Here is a 19,091-nt window from a genome sequence, read left to right on the forward strand (position 1 = left end):
TGTCACCGGCATGGAAACAGAAGAAGCATATGTTGTGATGACCTCCAGCACTTGCAGGAAGATGGCTCAGAATCTGGTCTTCATAACAGAATGTGCCCTGGAATATTGGCTGTTGAAGCACTGGGCTCCCACAGCTTGTACTTGCCTTTTGTAGGAAGTGATGAGGGGTAATGGACATTGGAGTCATGGGTACACTCCATCTGCCAAGATAAAATGCCCTTGAGGAGGGTAGACTGACTGCCTGCACAGTGGGCTGTGGCAGAGCAGTCTGGACTCGTACACTGACCTGAGGCTGGTCAGGTACGCGTCAATAAAGCCCTGATGGTCACAAGCCGCCTGTAAGATGATGGGCCCTCAGAGGCTTAATGTAGATGTGGCAGCAATCGATTGCACCAGCTGCTTTCAGAAAAACTCTGAGGCATACTGGCCCTGCAAACGTATGGGACACTACCTCTATGTCTTTGATGGTCTTGGGGAGCTGGAAGACCTGGTGTCCATGATCTCCTCTTTAAGTCTGTGGACTGTAGAAGACTGTAGAATGAGGCATCCCTAACACCTGAGAGCAGCCTGTAGGATGCTCCACTTGCCAACTAGCAAAGAAAAGTCTCAATTGGGGCACCCCATCCATGCTTCCGATTCTGGTTCAGTGGATTAAGCAGCACTGCCAGAAACTACCAGCTCAGCTGAAAATCAAGCTTGGTGTCCTCATGGTTAAAGACACTGTCCAGCACTGGAACACTGCAGTACAGAGGTCTGCTCTGGTTAAGGAAAAGTTAAAGAACAACATAAACAGTTTTACTATTAAGGTATGATATGGGCTATCTTCAGAGATCAAAGCATTCGGATTTTTACACTTAATTAAACATACTAACGCACAGTGAAAAGACTCCACTGTTGCACGCCTTACCTGTGCAAATCAGGTTTGTTGTGAACTCAAACATTAAAGAGTCTGTTTTCAGTTTTGTGACATTTTTCCACACACACAAGAAGATCAACTGAATATTAGAAAATGCTCTATTTTAAATTTGAAAGATATATTTAGTTTTTCTAGCTATAATAAATGTGTATATTTGATCACCAATGATTCAGTTCCTGAAATTAACCATAAAACTAGCTAAAAACTTACAGATTAATCAGACTATTTTACCTGGATATGATAATCTGTCAGCCTTAGATATGAGACATGCCAGCAGCAACGGTTCAGCTCCTGCAGTTCTCTGAGGATTTTTTTTAAAGGGAAAATTTCAGGTTCCATTTTGACACCACTGCAGGTATTTCACATTTGCACAAATCTGCTCAACTCTTGTTGTGTGTTTGTGTTCCTTCCTTATACACACTGTGCTTATGTGCTACAAGTGAAATAATTTCCAATTAGTGAAACTAGCCTACTAAATGAACAATGGGCTGTGAGGTCAGTTCCATAAGGTTGTGAAAACCAGACCAAAGACCAAAGAAGTCACTTGAATGAGTGATGAATGTTTTCTCAAGTAATTCTTTTATTAATAGTTTTAAATGATAGCGGCACAAACGAAAGTTTGTGCAGCACAAACCAGCACAAACGTTTGAGCATGCATAAAGACATAACCCAGCTAGGGTTCACCACTCTCTGATGGCCTGTAGGAGGCAGCACGAACAGTCAGCCGGTATAGAAAGTATAGAAAAAGAAGTGTTTCCGGGTGGCATGTGGTGGCAGGTGGATGTTTTGGTGTGGGTCAGGTTGATTAGGTCGTTACAGGTTCTCCATTAAACCGTGTCTTCGGTCCGTGCACACTTTGATGCGCTCCCTTGAGCTCTGCTAGCCGGATATCAGTGTCGCCCCCCCCTCACTCGCTCCGACCCTGACATGGCCTCCAGGCGGCCGGACAGCTTCGACGGGCTCGGGTACCGTGGCCGGGATGACCCGCTGTACGGAGCAGGCTACCCGGTTCGGAGCGCCGGAGCCCCCGCCGAACCGCAGCTCCACCACTGGGTCACTACGCCGCCGGACATCCCCGGCAGCCGCAACCTGCACCCTGGAGAGCGGACACCTCTGTTCGATGACGCCCCGGGAGAGATCGCAGGTTCTGCAAGCGGCTGGGAAGCTCCAAATCCCGGCATGCCCCCCGCTGGTAGGTCGTTGTGCAGGTTCAGAGTCACCTAGCCTTGCTGGCTAATGACAGGATGGAGCCAGAGCTGGCCAACTAAAGAGATAATGATCTGATAGGCGCCGATGACCTGTCAGCATGCATGCTAACCGGAAGCTAGCGCACAAGCTAATCAAGCTCAGAGTAATTATGTAATAAACGGACTGGGCTAGCGGCTAGTTAACTAGAAGGCTAATTATATTAGCCAGTTGGCTAACAAAATGCACAAATAGTAAATACAGTAATATAGTAAAATCTTGACTCGCCCATCATTTCCTCAAATTTTGCAAGAAAAATGGGAAACGCAAAATGCAAAGATGTGTTAAAACATGCAAACATACCTGGAAATACAGTCAGTAACGCATCATAGTCTAACTCCAACGAGCTTGACAGTAAATATTTGGTATGAGCAGCTTTATTCTGCAGCACCGCCTGAACTCTCAAAGGCAGCTTTCTGTAATTTGTGTTTGTTGTGTTATGTTTAGTTTACTACTTATTAACTAACTTTATTGGAGTTAAATGTTATTAAAACAGTGGAATCATCCTCAGTGATGAATGGACTAGACAGCAGACTGTTTGGTAGCTTATGTGAATAAAGCCGTTATAGATTTTATTTATGGACGTCCTGCACTGTGCGAGTTTATCGTGTTTGCTTTTGTCGTTGCAGAGCAGCTGAATCGATTCGCCGGATTCGGGGTTGGATTCGTCAGGTGAGGAAATCGTTTCTCATGGTTTCAAGATGAGCAGAGGCTCGGACCGAGTCACTGCATGTGGACCAATATTCAGTTTGAATGAGTTTATTCAGTCGGAACTTTTTGGACTCCATGGTTGGAAACAATCACACATCTTTCTGTTCTCAGTGTTTCCACTGAAGCTGAAGCTTCATTTAGTTTCAGCGACTCACTGCAACAAAAGTCTCCACTGTTGAGAGAAAGATGCTGGTGGTGATTTTGGTTCTAATCACAGGGAAAAATGAGAGCAAAAAAAGGACGAGACTGTGTCAGCGCTCGCCATTAGTGACAACCAAAAAGCGAGATGTTTTACTTTTTGACACTTTCATCCCAAAAACAGGCTGAAGTGTTAGTTTGGAGAAGTCAGGGGGTTTCTAACTAAAACGTGTGTGTGTGTGTGTGTGTGTGTGTGTGTGTGTGTGTGCGCGCGCGCACACTCAGTTTGTTCACAGAGAACGTCCTCTCTCACCCCTGCATCGTGTTCCGCAGACAGTGCCAGGTATGACCTTACCTTCTTATCAATAAATGATCCATAACTAATGATGGCTGTGGATTAAAATACTTTTATTAACGCCGTGGGAGAAAATTTTTATTTTAGTTTTGTGCGTTTTGAGACATTAAATGTTTTATTTTCCTCTTTCTGTTGCTGCACTCTGATTGGCTGTTTACATCAGGTGAACTACCACGCCAGGTGTTATCACCTGACTCCATTCAGCGCTGTTGCTGTCATGTACAGCATCACCAAAGCTCAGGTAACTGGACACACTAAAACCCAAAGATGAATAAAAATATATGTAAAAAGATCATTTGGAATATGTTTGATTGTTTCTTATAAATTATGATAATTATATTTGTATAAAAAGCAGTATAGAAATATTAATCAGATAGGAAAATCTAAATGTATTTGGACATAATGACATTTAGAATATTACTTGTAATAATACAAAGTTAAATATATTGAAAAAATTAAAATGGAAAATGAAAGTATTTTAACATTATTTACAAATAAGTTAAAAAAATTTAAATATTGCAAAATAGTAAATGCAGATACAATATGGAGGGTTAACAACTGATCAGAATAATCTAAATAAATAATAATACAGTATAATGTATTTATTATAAATACAATATGAAAACTCATAGATAAATATTAAAATAATAAAAATAGAGACTTAATTATTGATGATGGAGGGGGCACTGTGATGTCGCCTCACAAGAAGGAGGACTACTACTGATCTACTCTGGCTTCCTCCCACTGTCCTGAGTCAGCCTGTCCACACGCATTTATACTTCAGGATATAAATTGTGTTATTATGTTGTCGGTGATTAATATGTTGTGTTGATCAGGGTGTGAAGGCTCTGTGGAAGGGGATGGGCAGCACATTCATCGTTCATGGTGTAACGCTCGGAGCCGAGGGCATCATCAGCGAGTTCACGCCACTGCCACGGTAACCACCTGCTCCCACTAGCACATGGATACAGTACTGTACAACGTCACTCTGACATCTTTGTGTGTGTGTGTGTGTGTGTGAAGGGAGCTTCCTCACAGGTGCAGCTGGAAACAGGTGGCTGGGCATCTGCTGCTTAAAGGGTCAGTTTTTCTTCTTCTTCATCTTCTTACCTGTCAGTTCTTTTTTTTTTTTTTTTTTTTTTTTTTTTTGCTGTTAAACAGAGACTGAGATACAAACTGACCCCGCCTCCCCTCTCTCTCTCTCTCTTGCAGATTAACAGCAGTCGTCGCTCTTCCATTTTACTGTGCCAGCCTCATCGAGACCGTGCAGGTCACTGATTATTGTTTATTGATTAGCGATGCCTCTTTTATGACAGCAGTCAGTTAGCAGCAGCTCATTAGCTTTCCTTTTATCACATGATGAGGTTTACCAACTACTGCTCTAGATCAGAACCTCTTTCTCTGTCCATGACATCACTCACAGAGCAACCAATGAGAGTGAGGTGTTGTTGTGGCCTATTGATGTTGATTTATGCCTTCACTGCCATGAGATCACATAAAGTGGTGCATAATCTCTCCAACACCTTACCAGCGTTGTGTGAGATTGATGACGCCATCAGCCACACGGTTTCTGTTTGAAACAGCGAGGGCATGATGATGTCACACAAACAGGAAGCTGAGGAGCAGCTGTTAGATGACCTGCTGTTCAGTCATTTAGAGCAATGATTAGCTGGATGTGTGTGTGTGTGTGTGTGTGTGTGTGTGTGTGTTTTTTGATCATATGATCGGACCTGTGTTCCTCTCTCCATCTTCAGAGCGAGATTGTGCGGGATGAGTCGTCCTCTGGCCTGCTGGACTGCGTCCGTGAGGGTGTTGCTCGACTGCTGGGTGTCGGCGCACCTCACAGTCGTCGCCTGCTTCCTCTCAGATGCCTGCTGCTTCCCACTGCACTGCATGCCATCCTGCGCTATGCCGTGGCCACCTCCATCCAGCGGGTGGTGCTGTGGCTGCACCAGCGTAGCAAGAAGCAGCGGGCAGAACCATCCAATCCACTGGATGCCTACTTCCCCGAGCTGGCGGCATCTTGGGCGGGTTCTCTGGTGGCTGACGTGGTGTTGTTTCCTCTTGAGACGGTGCTACATCGTCTGGCTCTGCAGGGTACGCGCACCATCATTGATGCCACCGATGGAGTGGTCGCGGTGGGAAATGGCGGGAGCCCGTTGGTAGTGCCCGTAAACACGCAGTATGATGGGTTCTCTGACTGCCTGCACGCCATCAGCCGCAAGGAAGGCGGGGCTGGCTTCTACCGAGGTTTTGGCGTGCTGGTGGCCCAGTATGCTTTGCACGGAGCGCTGCTGGCCGCCGCCAGGACGCTGATGAGGGTGCTGCTGCTGGATGCCAAGGCCAGCTAGGTTGTTACTACAGAGAATGTTGTCATGACAACAGGACATTTCTCATCTTGTAAATGAGACGAAAAAGACCTGCTCATGTGACGACATCAGCACTTGAGTCCTGTTACCTAGCAACCACTAAGAATCACCAGATTGTGTCACCTCCTCCCCAATGATGTCACTTCCTGCTTATGTTTGGACAAACAGTGGTGGCAGTTGTTTTCCTTCACGAAAACTGAGCATCACTTCCTGTGTTTTTGTTCAGCTCTGACAGCTGATTGGTCGCCCACTACTGATATACAAACAAACATGTAAACAGATGTTTTTGTATAAAGTTGTAAAAAAAATTTAAAAAAAAAAAAAGTTCAGTGTAGATTTAGACTAAATTATTTCTGATTGATTGGTCTCTAAATCGATACTTGGATGAGATGAGATGAGCCTGGCTTTTCAAAATAAGTGTCTGTTTAAGCTGGTGTAAGGTGTAATGGTGTCTGTAAATGTTTAAATGTGAAATAAATCAATGTTAATTTGACATTTTTCTTCTTTTTGAAACTTTTTTAAATGGATTAATTTGGATTATTTTGAAATTCAGCTTTTTAAGTTTCATAGAAGAAATTCAAACTTTTATGACTTATTTTGAAAGTTTTAAAAATGTGACCGCATCTGTGTCACAGCACTGTGAAGGTAAAAAGTCCTGCAGCCTCTTCTCTCCTTATGTCAGGAGCAGAGATCTCCCTCAGCATGACAATGATTTCTTGCTCAGAGGTGGAGGACAGACATTTGAGACATGAGAAAACCCATCACAGAGGATCCTGTACATGTCACAGATAGGAGTACTTTCTAAAGTCTGCTTCAATGTTTTCAGCTGCAGATAATAACCTGACCGGTGGAGACTGCAGTGTCTCTTACTGGTTGTAATAACTGTGTTCTTCCACAAGGTGAAGCTGTTTACAGTAAGTAAAACATTTTCCTGTAGAGCCCTTAGTTCAGTTCGATTATATTTATATAAGTTTCCTAAAAGCGCTTTATATTTAAGTGTAAAGACTTTACAGTAATACAGAGAAAACATGTGGATTGACTTTGAATACAGAGACTTTAACTGGGGTGAAAATGTGCATCTGTCTGAGATCCTCTTTATTTCTAAACAGGATTAAGGAGATGAGAGGAAAACATCACCACTGCTTTATTCTTAACCTCCAGCTTTATCTGGATAGTTCACATGGAACAGGAACAAACTCATTACTGATCTGTGTAACTTTATTCAAAAGTAATTTGCAGAGTGCTGCAACATGCGAACAAAAGCCTAACAATAAATTCAAAAACTGAAGGAAAAGTCTGAGATACAGTTTCCGTTTATTCACAAATGAAATACGAATTTCAAGATCATAACGTATAAGATAGTTATTTGGCCCAAAACTTGAGATAATATACAGAAAAATAAATCTATATTTTTGAATATGTAACTTATAACACTAAGCTAAATCACTAAATGATCCAGAAAAACACAATAATGATAAAAATTCAGTATATATAATCCAATATATGTAGACAGAAATAATAGTACTCTATCACAAGAAAAATTCTTTTAAAATCAGACATATTTTAAAGTATTAATAATTTGCATTATATAATAAAATATACAATTATATTTAAAATATTTTGTTGCAACTGTTATGTTGCATTTGAAGAGAAAGATGTTAATGTTTTTGAAGTGATTTGAAAATTATTCCAGATTTGTGGACCACTGCATGGTCACACTGTAGGCACAAATGATAATTAAGCTGTCATAACAAACACATTAAATATCTTCATCCTTTCGTGAACATTAAAGCATTTTCTTTATCTTAAAATAAGCTCCTTGAGCCAACTGTTGTGATTTGGGGCTATATAAATGAAACTAGAGTGAATTAACTTCCTGTGCTAATCATGTGTTGTTAGACAATACCTGTAAATATGTCCACCTCGGTCTCTTGTTACAGCAAAGAACAAATAATAGACAGACTCTGATAAAACATGTGTTCCTCCGCTTCCTCTTTCAGCTGCCACTGCTCGTTAAACACGTCGTCCTGCTTTCTTCAGCTTCCGGCTGCTCAAAGACTCCTCTTCATCAGCCCACTTTCATTCAGTTCAGTTATAAAACAAACCAAACTGATAGCCTGCTTCTATATTTCACTGGTTTACTTTTTCTTTTCTACTTACTGTATTTAATTTAGAGGTAGGATCATGTTTTATTCATGCATTACTTTCAGTTTTAAAAATGTCATCATGTTTATCCAAAAGACAAAAGCAGGGAGGAGGTGAGGAAGCCGTCGCTCCCAAACCTGCGTCACTGCATTTCTCTGTGTTCTCAACTTTCATTTTCAAAGAGCATTTGCGTTGAATAGAAAACATCTGCGGTTTCTTTAAAATGTGCATTAGACTGAGAACGTCACCAGGTGAGTCAGACTATCTAATATAATAATATAACACTGAAAACACCTCAGCTTTCTGTTTTTAACTCAGAATAAACTTGGCCACGTTTCTAGAAATGAGATCTGCACCCTCGCGAGTAGGATAGTTGTGGTTGCTCTCAATGAGACCAGGTTTTAACACAAACATTTTCCAGTTATTTATGAAGCCCACATCATTTTCTGGACACCAGTTAGACAGCCAGCAGTTAAACGATGACAGGCTTCTAATGATGTGAGGACTGGTTCGACTGGGGAGGGGACCAGAGAAACCTACAGAGTCCGACATTGTTTTTGCAAAGTTACACACCGACTCAATTTTAGGTTTTATGACCTCCAGTTGATGATTCTCTATGTCGTTATTGCTGACATGAATTACAATTTTATCAAATCTATGTTCATCCTGAGCCAGCAGTTTCAGTTTAGCCTCAATGTCGCCTGCTGTGGCCCCTGATCTGTATGTGAGTGTAGTTGCTGGAATCTCTGGGTCCACATCTTTAAGAACACAGTCGCCGATAACCAGAGTTTTTTTCCGTGCGAGTAGATGAAAAATGGTCTTTAAATCCTGATATAATTTCTTCTTTTTTCCTCTCAGTGTTTTCTGTACTTCTTCAATCGTGTCTTCATCTGCCAGCCGATGAAGGAGAGGTCCACAGTAAAGCCTGACAAAGCAGAAAATCTCAGTTAAAGTTGATGAAGTGTGTTAAACATCTGTGGAGCGCATCATTGGTCTGGTGTTTACCGGGCACACTGAGGTTCTGGTAGAGGGGAACACAGCAGCTGGTTCAGGTGGAGGCTCTGCCTCATGCAGCACTGCCATTGGCTGAAAGCATGAGCCACACAGGGCTGCCATTTCCTGCTGATAGCTGCATCCTTTAAAGCTTTCATCTTCCTCTCAAACTCGTCCTCTAAAGACAAGATAAGACAAAGTTTCAGTGACACAGAACCAGAGACCAGCAGCAATTTGTCTTCTTGTTCAGGCTGATGTGGAAGCATCAGGAACTCTGACTACAGTCCGCAGTCAGCAATCTGCTGACTGCTTTCAAAGAGACTATAACCTGCTGTAACATGCAGGGAAATATCCTCTGTATAAATACTCTATGTGGACCCACTTCCTTAACTATAAAGAATGTAATTATGTAGATAACTGTAAAATTTAAATGTTCAGACTTAATTGTCTTTGCGAAACTGTAACAAAATGCCAATTTATAAGAAATACTGCTAATAAACTGTGTTCACAGAGTTACAGCAGAATAATGAACGCTGATATCCTTTTTTTTCTTTTATTCAGCAGTGGGAAATATTGGCTTGAAAACAGTGTGATGCTTGCAGACCTCTGACCTTCATTCAGCTGTCTCTAAAACCATCTCTCCAGTCTGAGAGACAAACTAAGCCTAATCTAACTCTGCTCAGGTTATGATGTGATGTAGATGTCTACTTTATTAGCAAAATCTATGAAATATAATGTATAAATATAATGTATTTTCCTCCTCATTCAATGATATTATTACTTACATAGTAATAGTAGTGGTAGAATAGTTACTTGCATATTTCCACAACCCTCTATCCATAATCACATACTGTGTATGCAACAACAACACTAATTAGGAGTGAAAACAATAGCGGGCGTATCACAAGTGTTACTAATAAAGTAATGAGTGAAAATACTGATTTACACATATTATCCATGTATTTGCTAGTAAAATATCAGTCATGTTGCTCAGTGAGCTCAGAGACTTACCTGGACCATCACGATCACACACAAACCCCAGCAGGAGGGCGTGGAGGCAGTGGACAGTTTCAGGTTTTGGGTGGTGTTGTAGCCTCTTGAACCAGAAAACAGTCACACAGACTGGCAGCTTCAGCTGGTCGGGGATGTTTTCTAAGGCTGAAGTCTGAACCTGCAGAGCTTCTTCAAACACCCTGTGACGCAAACCCTCAGGAGCCTGCACAGAGAGGTACCACAGAAACACGTCTATGACCTGTCAGAGGAATTAAACACATATTTCATGATTAACCTCAGTACCTCATGCAGATGCTCTAGTTGCAGTTGTTTCCCTATGGATGGGACACGTTTGTCTTTGATCTCTTCCCCATCCCTGTCATATTCAGTGCACATCTGACCTCCAATTAACAGTCCATAGAAGTACTGTCTGATGCTGTAAGCAGCTGTGTAACTACTGCGCTGTGAAAAGTCCTCCACAAGAGCAGGCAGCATCATAGTCTTCTGATCCACAACACTTATGACGAAAGTGGTGAGTTCTCCACTCTCAACTTTTTTACTCACCCATGATGGCAACTCAGAACTTGGTTTTTCTAGTTGAACATATTTTTGAATGGAGAGTTTGAATGTTTGGTTTTCTTTTTTACCAACATGACTTAAAGCTTCACTCAGAGCACGCTCTCTCTTCTGTGAGTCATTCAAACCGTCCAGATTCACTTTATTTAAAAAGTTGAGCATACCAACCAGTCTTTTAATGCTGTACTCACCAGGTGAAGATGATTCTCTTGCAAACCTACCCCTATCTTCTAATCTTGAATAATCATTTCCTGCTATTGAAGCAAAGACTGGCATGAGAGCAGGGTCCAATTTAAAATGCTCACAAAACTTTGAACGTGTGTAGAGCTTAGCAGGAATTTTGCCATCCTTCTTTCTTTTCCACTCAAAGTTGTCAAGATGAAGGAAACCTTTGTTCACATCATAGATGCAGAAATCTGCGTCAATGGACAGCACAGCACATTGTTTCTGATTTGCAGCAGAAACAACTTCAGGGTCCGCCTCTCCTAAACACTGTTCAAACATGATGTCTTTTTCCTTCAAGATTTCTATGAAGACATCTTTGACCAGAGGTGGTAAGACGTTACATGTTTTTTGTACCTTCTCAGATCCAGTCTCTGCTATTGTCTTTGCATTTTCTAGTCTATGCTTTAGACGTGTATGAAGAATTTTCTGCTTCTCTGATCCTGAAGCTCCATCCAAGATGACGTATGGAGTGACTTCACAGTCCTGCAAAGCTTCAAAGAACTTACAGACATCGTCTTTAAATCCAGGATAATCTCCTCCACAGCGCTGGTCCAGCTTTGGATAAGAATTATAATACAAACAATAATAAAGAGCTGCACCATCAATGATGAGACTTGTTTTTTCTACTTTAACCTCTTCACAGAGACACAAATTATCTATCATTTTCTGTAACTTTAAAATCCCCATGATTCCTTGAAGAGTATGAAGGCGAGCCGTGGTTATTGTGGTTTTGCCTCTGTGTCTGTAGACTTTTATATACCTATTAAAACAACATATAGGTACACACCCACACCGACAGAAACTGTCACACCTGCTCTGACGCATCTAACATACCTCTGTTACTCTGTTGGTTTCATTTCTATTTTATTGTGTGGTTTTCTATTTAATTTTAATCTGTGGAGCAAAACCAAATGTGTTTCTCTTAATAACTCTGTTGGAACAGAAACGATACTTGGTCTTTTTCCACACACGTCCAAACAAATATGATAGTTTGGGCTGGATCAGGTGACCCTAAATCTTCTCTTAGTTATGCTCTAATACGGTCTTTAAGTGATGACGTATGAACCCTGCTTCCGGGCCCAAACTCTCCTGTGTTCAATATGGCGCAATGCTGTGTTCCTCGTGTGTTAACCTGCTCCAAGCATTTCCATAAAGGTCAGTGTTTTGTAGTAGTTAATACGTCATTTTTCATAACATAATTGGTGATATATTACAAGCAAGTCTGGCGCTGAACAGAAATTGTCACGCTATGCTCCTTTGTTTATTGTGCATAAATAATGAATTGTCCTGACACAATATTGCATTTCGCTTCTGTTATTACCATGGTACACTGACAAAAACATATACTTTTATTCACAGGATAAAACAGTTTTTTTGTATCACTAATTGCCCAGTACGATTACAGCATACAATATTATTGTCACTGCTACATTTCTGTAACGCGAACCAGAAATTATTTCCTACTACTACTACTAATTAATTACCGTTGAGCTCAAAGGTCCTATTAATAAACGGTTAACGGATGTGTCATGATCGGAGGCAATAAGACGCAGGGTTCTCAAGCACGAACCGTTTTTTATTGAATTGTAGCAGCAGTGTACGTGGCTACATCAATTTCTGGAAAACACATATACACACCAGTATTCTAGCGACCTCTAGTGGCTGCCCTCATGGTAGCCTTACTAGGACAACATAAACAGATTTCACAACATCTCCCCCTTTAACAAAAGTACTTTAAACATAAAACAGTGTTGTCAGAACGCGGGACATCACGGGGGTAGACTACCCTCAGTCCTGATAAGGGATTATTCTGCCCTTAGAACATAGAAAGGAGATAGTCCTCAGTCTCTGAATCTGAGAGGTACTTTAATCTTCCGCCCCCTGGAAGTCACTCTCACAGGTGTGGTAGGGTGGAGAGGAGACCCCGGGACAGGGATTGGCAATGCCTGCCTTACTGGTGGTTCTTGGGAAGCAGTCGTCCCTTTAGTTGGAGTAGTCGGTGTAGCTGGAACAGTGCTCTGCTGCTGCTCCTCAGGATCAGCGGTGCCTGGGACAGGCTGAAGGTGTCGTCTGTTGCGGCGAGTCACGTTCCCATTCGCCATCTCCACCAAGTAGGATCTCAGCTCCTTAGACTTACTGATGTCCACCCCTTTTCCCCGTCAAGCTTCACTACAACATCCTGGCCTGGGAGAAGCTCAGGAAGTGGACGAGCTGAATGTCGGTTGTAGAAGAATCTGTAAGAGTCCTTAGCTGCAGCATCCCTTTGGCACACCGTGTCCCTATTGACTGGACTGGGCAGCAATGTCTTTTCGAGTACTGGGATGGTGGTGCGGATTTGACATCCTGTCATAAGTTGAGCTGGGCTTGCTGCAATTGGTGTAGAGCGGTAACTCATTAAGTCTAAGCAGGGGTCAGGCTGCTTGAGAATGTACTTGGCCGTTTGGACAGCTCTTTCAGCAGCTCCATTTGACTGGGGGTAATGAGGGCTCGACGTAGTGTGGGTGAAGCCATAACTCAGTTTGAAGTCTTGGAACTCTGATGATGTGAACTGCGTTCCATTATCACTGACCAGTTCTAACAGGATGCCCCATCTAACGAACATGTGTTTAAGCTTGTTAATGACCTGTCTGCTGGTTGTTGTAGTGAGGGAAGCAATCTCAACGTCTCTTGAAAAATAGTCAACAACGACAATAAAGTTCTTACCCTCAAGCTTGCAAAGATCAGCTGCAATCTTTTGCCAGGGGCCATTGGGCAGAGGGGTAGTCACGAGAAGTTCCCGTCGTTGTGTAGGCTTGTGCTCTCTGCAAAAGTTGCATGACCTCACCTTATGTGTTATTTGAAGTCCAATGTTGGGCCACCACACTGTTGATCTTGCGCTCTCTCTACATTTAGTTAGTCCTTGGTGGCCTTCATGTAATTGGTGAAGGACACTGGGTCTGAGTGCTGTGGGAATTACGATGCGATCGTGGTAGAGCACTAGACCATCTGATTCTGAAAGGTGGCTTCTGGCTGCATAAAAGCCTTGCAGTGGTGAGCTCTTTGCCATTCTCCGAGGCCACCCTTGTCTGATGAAGATGATTGCTTTTTGAAGCTCTGGGTCCCTCTGTGTAGCTCTACGAATTTCCTCCAACTTATGTGACTTGATAGGTTTGCTTGTCACTACGTTGCTCACATATGCCTTGACCTGGCTGTCTGTCTCGGACGGGTAGCATCCGTGCAGTGGATGTCTGGAGAGTGCGTCCGCCACCACTAACTGTTTACCGGGAACATGCTCAGCAGTGACATTGAATCGCATCAGTCGCATCAGCAGTCTCTGACATCTCAGTGGCGTTTTATCAAGGTCGTATGAGTTGATCAAAGGCACCAAGGGCTTATGGTCAGTTTGTAGACATACATGACCCATGCCTCGGATGTAGCGGGTAAAACGTTCGCATACCCAGACAGATGCTAAACACTCTTTTTCGATCTGCGAATATCTTTTCTCTGCGTCTGTGAGCGTGCGAGAACAAAAAGCAACGGGCCGTAACTCCCCGTCATTGTCCTGTAACAGTGCAGCACCCAGGCCATAGCTGCTGGCGTCCGCACTGACAACTGTTAATCGGCCTGCATCATAATAACAAAGTGCTGGTGCAGCCACAAGCATTGCTTTTGCTTTATTGAATGCTTGCTCCTGAGGCTCGCCCCACACCCATAAAGTCTCTTTTTTGAGTAGGTTGGAGAGGGGGTGCAGCACCGTGGACAGGCCTGGCAGGAATTTTCCAACATAGTTTATTAATCCAAGTACCTGCCTGAGTTGTTCTACATTGGTGGGGCTGGGCATCCTGGCAATAGCCTCCACCTTGCCATCATCAGGTTTCACACCATCCGCACTGATGATGTGACCGAAGAACTGTAGTTCATTCTTTCCAAAGTGGCACTTGGACCTGTTGAGCTTAAGTCCTGATGCTTTGATTGTCTGTAATACTGCATCTAAGCGTTGGTCATGCTCCTCTTTGTTAGCCCCGAAAACCAATATGTAGTCCATTACGATGACAGTCCCATCTAGGCCCTTGAGCAAGGTGCTCATGAGCCACTGGAAGATCTCGGGTGCTGAAGTTATGCCAAATGGCAACGTCTGAAGCAAAACCTGCCCATGGGAGTTATGAACGTGGTTAGTTTTTGGCAGCTGGGATCCAGTGGTATTTGCCAGAACCCACTGGAGGCATCCAAAGTGGAGAAAACTTTAGCCCCTGCTAACTTGGGAGTTATGTCATCCAATGTGGACAAGATGTACCGTTCACGCTTTACTCCCTTATTCAGACGTTTTAAGTCCACACACACCTTGACCTCATCCTTGTTGCGCTTTGGAGCAGGCACCATTGGTGCACACCAGTCTGTTGGCTCGGTGACTTCTTCAATGATGCCAAGTTTGAGCATGCGCTTTATTTCCTTTTCCACTTTAGGGAGAAGAGGAAAAGGCACCCGGCGTGGGGTGGTTACACTGTACGGCACTGCATCTTTGGTCAGCTCGATTTTTACAGGTTCACAGTTCAGCAGGCCAATTTCTCCGAACACATCCTCTGTCAAGTCACTACTGATTTTGTTAACTCTAGCGACTAGTCCCATGCGCTTTTCCACTGTTTTCCCCAGTAGGTTACTTGCATATTGCCCTTTCATAACTGTAATCCAGTACTGGTACTTTTGGCCTTTGTACACTGTAGTAGCAAGGAATTTACCCATGCACTTGACCTTTCCCCCAGGGCTGTACACAGTTGGCTTACACTGGATAAGTTTGGGTCTCTGTTGTAGCTTATTAAGGATCGTTTCTGTCATAACAGTGGTGTCTGCGCCTGTATCAATTTTGAAATCAACTGGACTGCCATTTACCAGTAGCTCAATGTCCCAGTCAGCATCTGAACCTGACTTCTCGATGACTGTTGTTTTTGGCTCAGTTACTGCTCCCAGGAAAAGCTCCCCTATGAAGAATGAATCCTCATCTGAGTCCCCTACAGCCTCAGCCCTGACCTCTTTTAGCATTTTGGTTTTGCATACAACTTCAAAGTGTCCCAACTTATTGCACTTTCTGCATCTTTTATTGCGGGCTGGGCAGTTTTCTCTTTTGTCATGCACCCTGTTGCATCTTTGGCATTTTGGTTTACTCTCACCATGTTGTTGCTCACGTACCTGACGAGGTTGGTAGTAACTCCTTCTCGTGCTGTTATAATGCCTCTGTTTCACCTCATTCACCGTGCTTTCCACTCGGTCTGCACTTTGCTGTTTGACTTGTTCACTCTGGCGTGTTAGTTGAATGGCTCTATCCAGAGTTAAGTCCGCCTCGAGCTGGAGTTTTTGTGAAACATCTTTGTCAATTAATCCAATGACGATACGATCCCGGATCTGCTCGTCTTTACTGCCGCTGAACTCGCAGTGCTGCGCGAGCTCGTACAGGCTCCGCACGAAAGCCTCGACTGTCTCCCCGGCCCTCTGGCTCCGTTTGTGAAAACAGGCGCGGTCGTGGATAACGTTTCTCTTTGCGACAAAGTGCTCATCAAACTTTTGTATAACCAGATCATACTCAAACTGCGGACTTGGCCTGGCCTCCGTAGCAGCAGGAAACACAAATGAGCCATATATTGGTTTGGCATCTCTCCCCATGGAGTAAAGAAGCGAGTTCACCTGCACTTCGCCGCTCTCCATCCCTAGCTTGGACGCCACTCGAAAACGGGAGAATCTCTGCTGCCATATCGGCCACTCTGCCGGCTGTGTAAAGTCGAACGGCTCCGGAGGTCCAAATTTAGCCATTTCTTCGTGTAACTCGGCGTGAAGTCCTCAATTCTGACACCATGTCATGATCGGAGGCAATAAGACGCAGGGTTCTCAAGCACGAACCGTTTTTTTTATTGAATTGTAGCAGCAGTGTACGTGGCTACATCAATTGACTTCCTGGTTTGAGACCGGATGTGGGGTTGTACATTTCCGGTAGCTTTACTTTGCGGTCAATCACTACTGCGAAGATATACTCCAAAATTGATGTCCAAAACTCGAAAACGGAACGATCGCGTTAAGTTACAAAGAGGAGAAGGTGGGAACACTCACCACTGTTGTGTCATAAAAATCTAATGATCAATTTTGACGTTTAAAGAGTTTAGATCGATCTGTTGTTTACATCACTAAACACAAGCAGAACTGCATCACTGCATGCAGAAGACACATTGTCCACATTCAGAAGCACATCTCTGTATAGTGACTGGTCTTATGATTTAAACAGGCAAATGTTCAGCATTCAAACTACAGGTGAACAATAGTCAAACCAGATGTTTTCCCCGTTATGTCGATATCAGCTAGTCAAGTACACACCTACACAGCATGTTAACAAACTGTGAAAAAAAGCCACACAAAAAATTAATGATTGCTGGTAACGGTTTCTATACATTAGTATTTATGAAGGGTATGTTGTGACTTACCTTCAAAATTACAGCGGTCCCTCGCTATAACGCGGTTCACCTTTCACCTCGCTGTTTCGCAGATTTTTTAGTGCAAGTTTGCATGCTTTTTTACGTCCTGCGTCCTGATCGCTGCAGACGATCTCCTCCGTCTCTCCTGTACAGTACAGAATCGCTGCATCTATCGCTAGCAGTGTGACTCTGAAGTGCAGTGCTGTATGTCCACGATGTACACGAAACGTTTTGCACCGTCAAAAAATAAAATTGGCTACTTGATTTCACCTATCACTGGTTATTTTTAGAACATAACACCCGCGATAAACGAGGGACAGCTGAGAAATATAACATTTGAATCCATTTTCTCTTTTCCCCTGAGGCGTGGGGGAAAAATATCGACAAGTCGATGAACATCATTTACAGATATATTGGGTAAATGCCCGAGACATCTATAGAAATGTAAATCGCCGCTTTATTTATTTATTTGCTTAACTTGTTTTGGACCGTAAACGGGGCGCGAATAGGACACCGGAAACAAAGCTCCCCACAGGAGTTTCCGCACCGGAAGTAGCATATGCTAACGTGCACATAGTCAATTACTGGAAAACACATATACACACCAGTATTCTAGCGACCTCTAGTGGCTGCCCTCATGGTAGCCTTACTAGGACAACATAAACAGATTTCACAACAGGATGTGTATTTATGAAGATGATTTGTGAGACTGGAAAACTTACCTTTGTTCGTACGATGGTATTTCGTTCTACACGGTGCATTTCAAGGTCCTGTACCCATCCGTCGGTAAACTGTACCTGGGCTTGTTGCAGTGACCTTAAGTTACTGAACTTCACGAGTGTATGCACTCACTCCAAGAACCGTATAATTATAAATATGAGCGTGGTGAAAGTTGGGCAGCACGCTAACGTCTTTTGTCCACTCTGTGTGCTCGTAAGGGTCTAACCCTTTCACTCCTTTGATTTTTTCCTCGTATCTTTTCTTTGACTTTTCATCAAGTCTGTCTTTGTACGTACCGGCATTGTTCTCCTTCGTTTTGTACATAACTTTTTTGGGGGGCAAAGAAAAAGCAAGAAGGTATTGGAACCGGAGAATGAACGTTTTGCGGTGCTGCAAATGCTTGCGTTTGATGCATTGCTTTTATTGTTTTGCCACTAGTACCCGGCATGCAATGCACGAAAGTCACGTGGTCTGTCAATCTCTATTGGATTCTTCAGATCAGCCATATTATGGAGAGCAGCTTTTAAAATTGAAAATCATTTGTAAATAAAGCCATTTTTATCTCTTTATCTCTCTTTTTATAAGTAAGATAATACGCTATATGCAATGGTTGCATACACAGTATGTGATTATGGATAGAGGGTTGTGGAAATAAGCAAGTAACTATTCTACCACTCTCTTTTTTCCTTTTCTGCCTGTCCTGTCCGGCACTGTAGCAATCGCAATTATTGTCTTAAGGCCAAGAATGCCCAGCAGATTTATTTTCCCAAGTGGATCATTTCGACTTTGCCATACTGATCCACCTGATTGATCTTTATTATTTATTTATTTATGTATTTAATTACTCATTTACTTTTAAGTTGTTACAATTGGAACAGACATGACCGGGGGATAGGAAAGGGAAAGACATAGATGAGAAGTTCAAGAAAACCACAGCAACAACCTAAATAAGCATAAGTAACAGTACTGAGCAGCACACAAGATCAACAACGCACAATATGTTTAGAGGCAGCAGCCAAGGAAGATGTGTGTCTGTGAACACCCGTGTGCACACCTGTTTGCACACCTCTGTGCGTGAACATGCTTGTATTTAGAAGGGCCCAAGGAGGACCACTCCAGGGGCAATTGCACCACCTACCTAGAAAAAAGCTGAGGAGAGCCCAACACGGGGGTTAAAGTGAGATTCGCCAAGTGGGGGAACACTAAGATCTGTTGTCATAGCATGGAAATCAGCATCAGCATGGAAAGAAATCATCTGGACGTAAGCCACC

At 43.0% G+C, this 19,091-nt stretch overlaps 1 protein-coding gene and 1 pseudogene across 2 annotated transcripts in view; one reads left to right on the forward strand and one right to left on the reverse strand.

The window, feature by feature from the left end:
- Positions 1-1,641: 1,641 nt before the first annotated feature.
- slc25a46 (solute carrier family 25 member 46) lies at positions 1,642-6,227 on the forward strand. Its single transcript, XM_085166969.1, has 8 exons — positions 1,642-2,108; positions 2,791-2,833; positions 3,296-3,353; positions 3,529-3,606; positions 4,202-4,302; positions 4,389-4,445; positions 4,578-4,635; positions 5,120-6,227. The coding sequence occupies exons 1-8, from the start codon at positions 1,844-1,846 to the stop codon at positions 5,714-5,716; spliced, it is 1,257 nt and encodes a 418-aa protein (XP_085023095.1). The 5' UTR covers positions 1,642-1,843; the 3' UTR covers positions 5,717-6,227.
- LOC146514785 (single-strand DNA endonuclease ASTE1-like) overlaps positions 5,950-19,091 on the reverse strand; it is a 56,529-nt pseudogene continuing 43,387 nt past the window's right edge. Inside the window, exons 3-5 of the transcript XR_014874829.1 lie at positions 9,884-10,088; positions 8,885-9,050; positions 5,950-8,804 (exon numbers count right to left, since the gene is read on the reverse strand). The product of XR_014874829.1 is annotated as a single-strand DNA endonuclease ASTE1-like (transcript). The remainder of the gene's footprint in view (positions 8,805-8,884; positions 9,051-9,883; positions 10,089-19,091) is intronic.

Source organism: Neolamprologus multifasciatus, chromosome 7 (genome assembly GCF_963576455.1).
Source record: "Neolamprologus multifasciatus chromosome 7, fNeoMul1.2, whole genome shotgun sequence".
In the NCBI taxonomy this organism is placed as follows: Eukaryota; Metazoa; Chordata; class Actinopteri; order Cichliformes; family Cichlidae; genus Neolamprologus; species Neolamprologus multifasciatus.

Bases quoted from the DNA above. Each gene is read 5' to 3' on its own strand.
- slc25a46 (XM_085166969.1), top strand. From the start codon at position 1,844: ATGGCCTCCAGGCGGCCGGACAGCTTCGACGGGCTCGGGTACCGTGGC. The intron at 2,834-3,295 runs GTGAGGAAATCG...GCGCACACTCAG, and splicing joins TTCGGGGTTGGATTCGTCAG to TTTGTTCACAGAGAACGTCC. The intron at 4,303-4,388 runs GTAACCACCTGC...GTGTGTGTGAAG, and splicing joins GAGTTCACGCCACTGCCACG to GGAGCTTCCTCACAGGTGCA.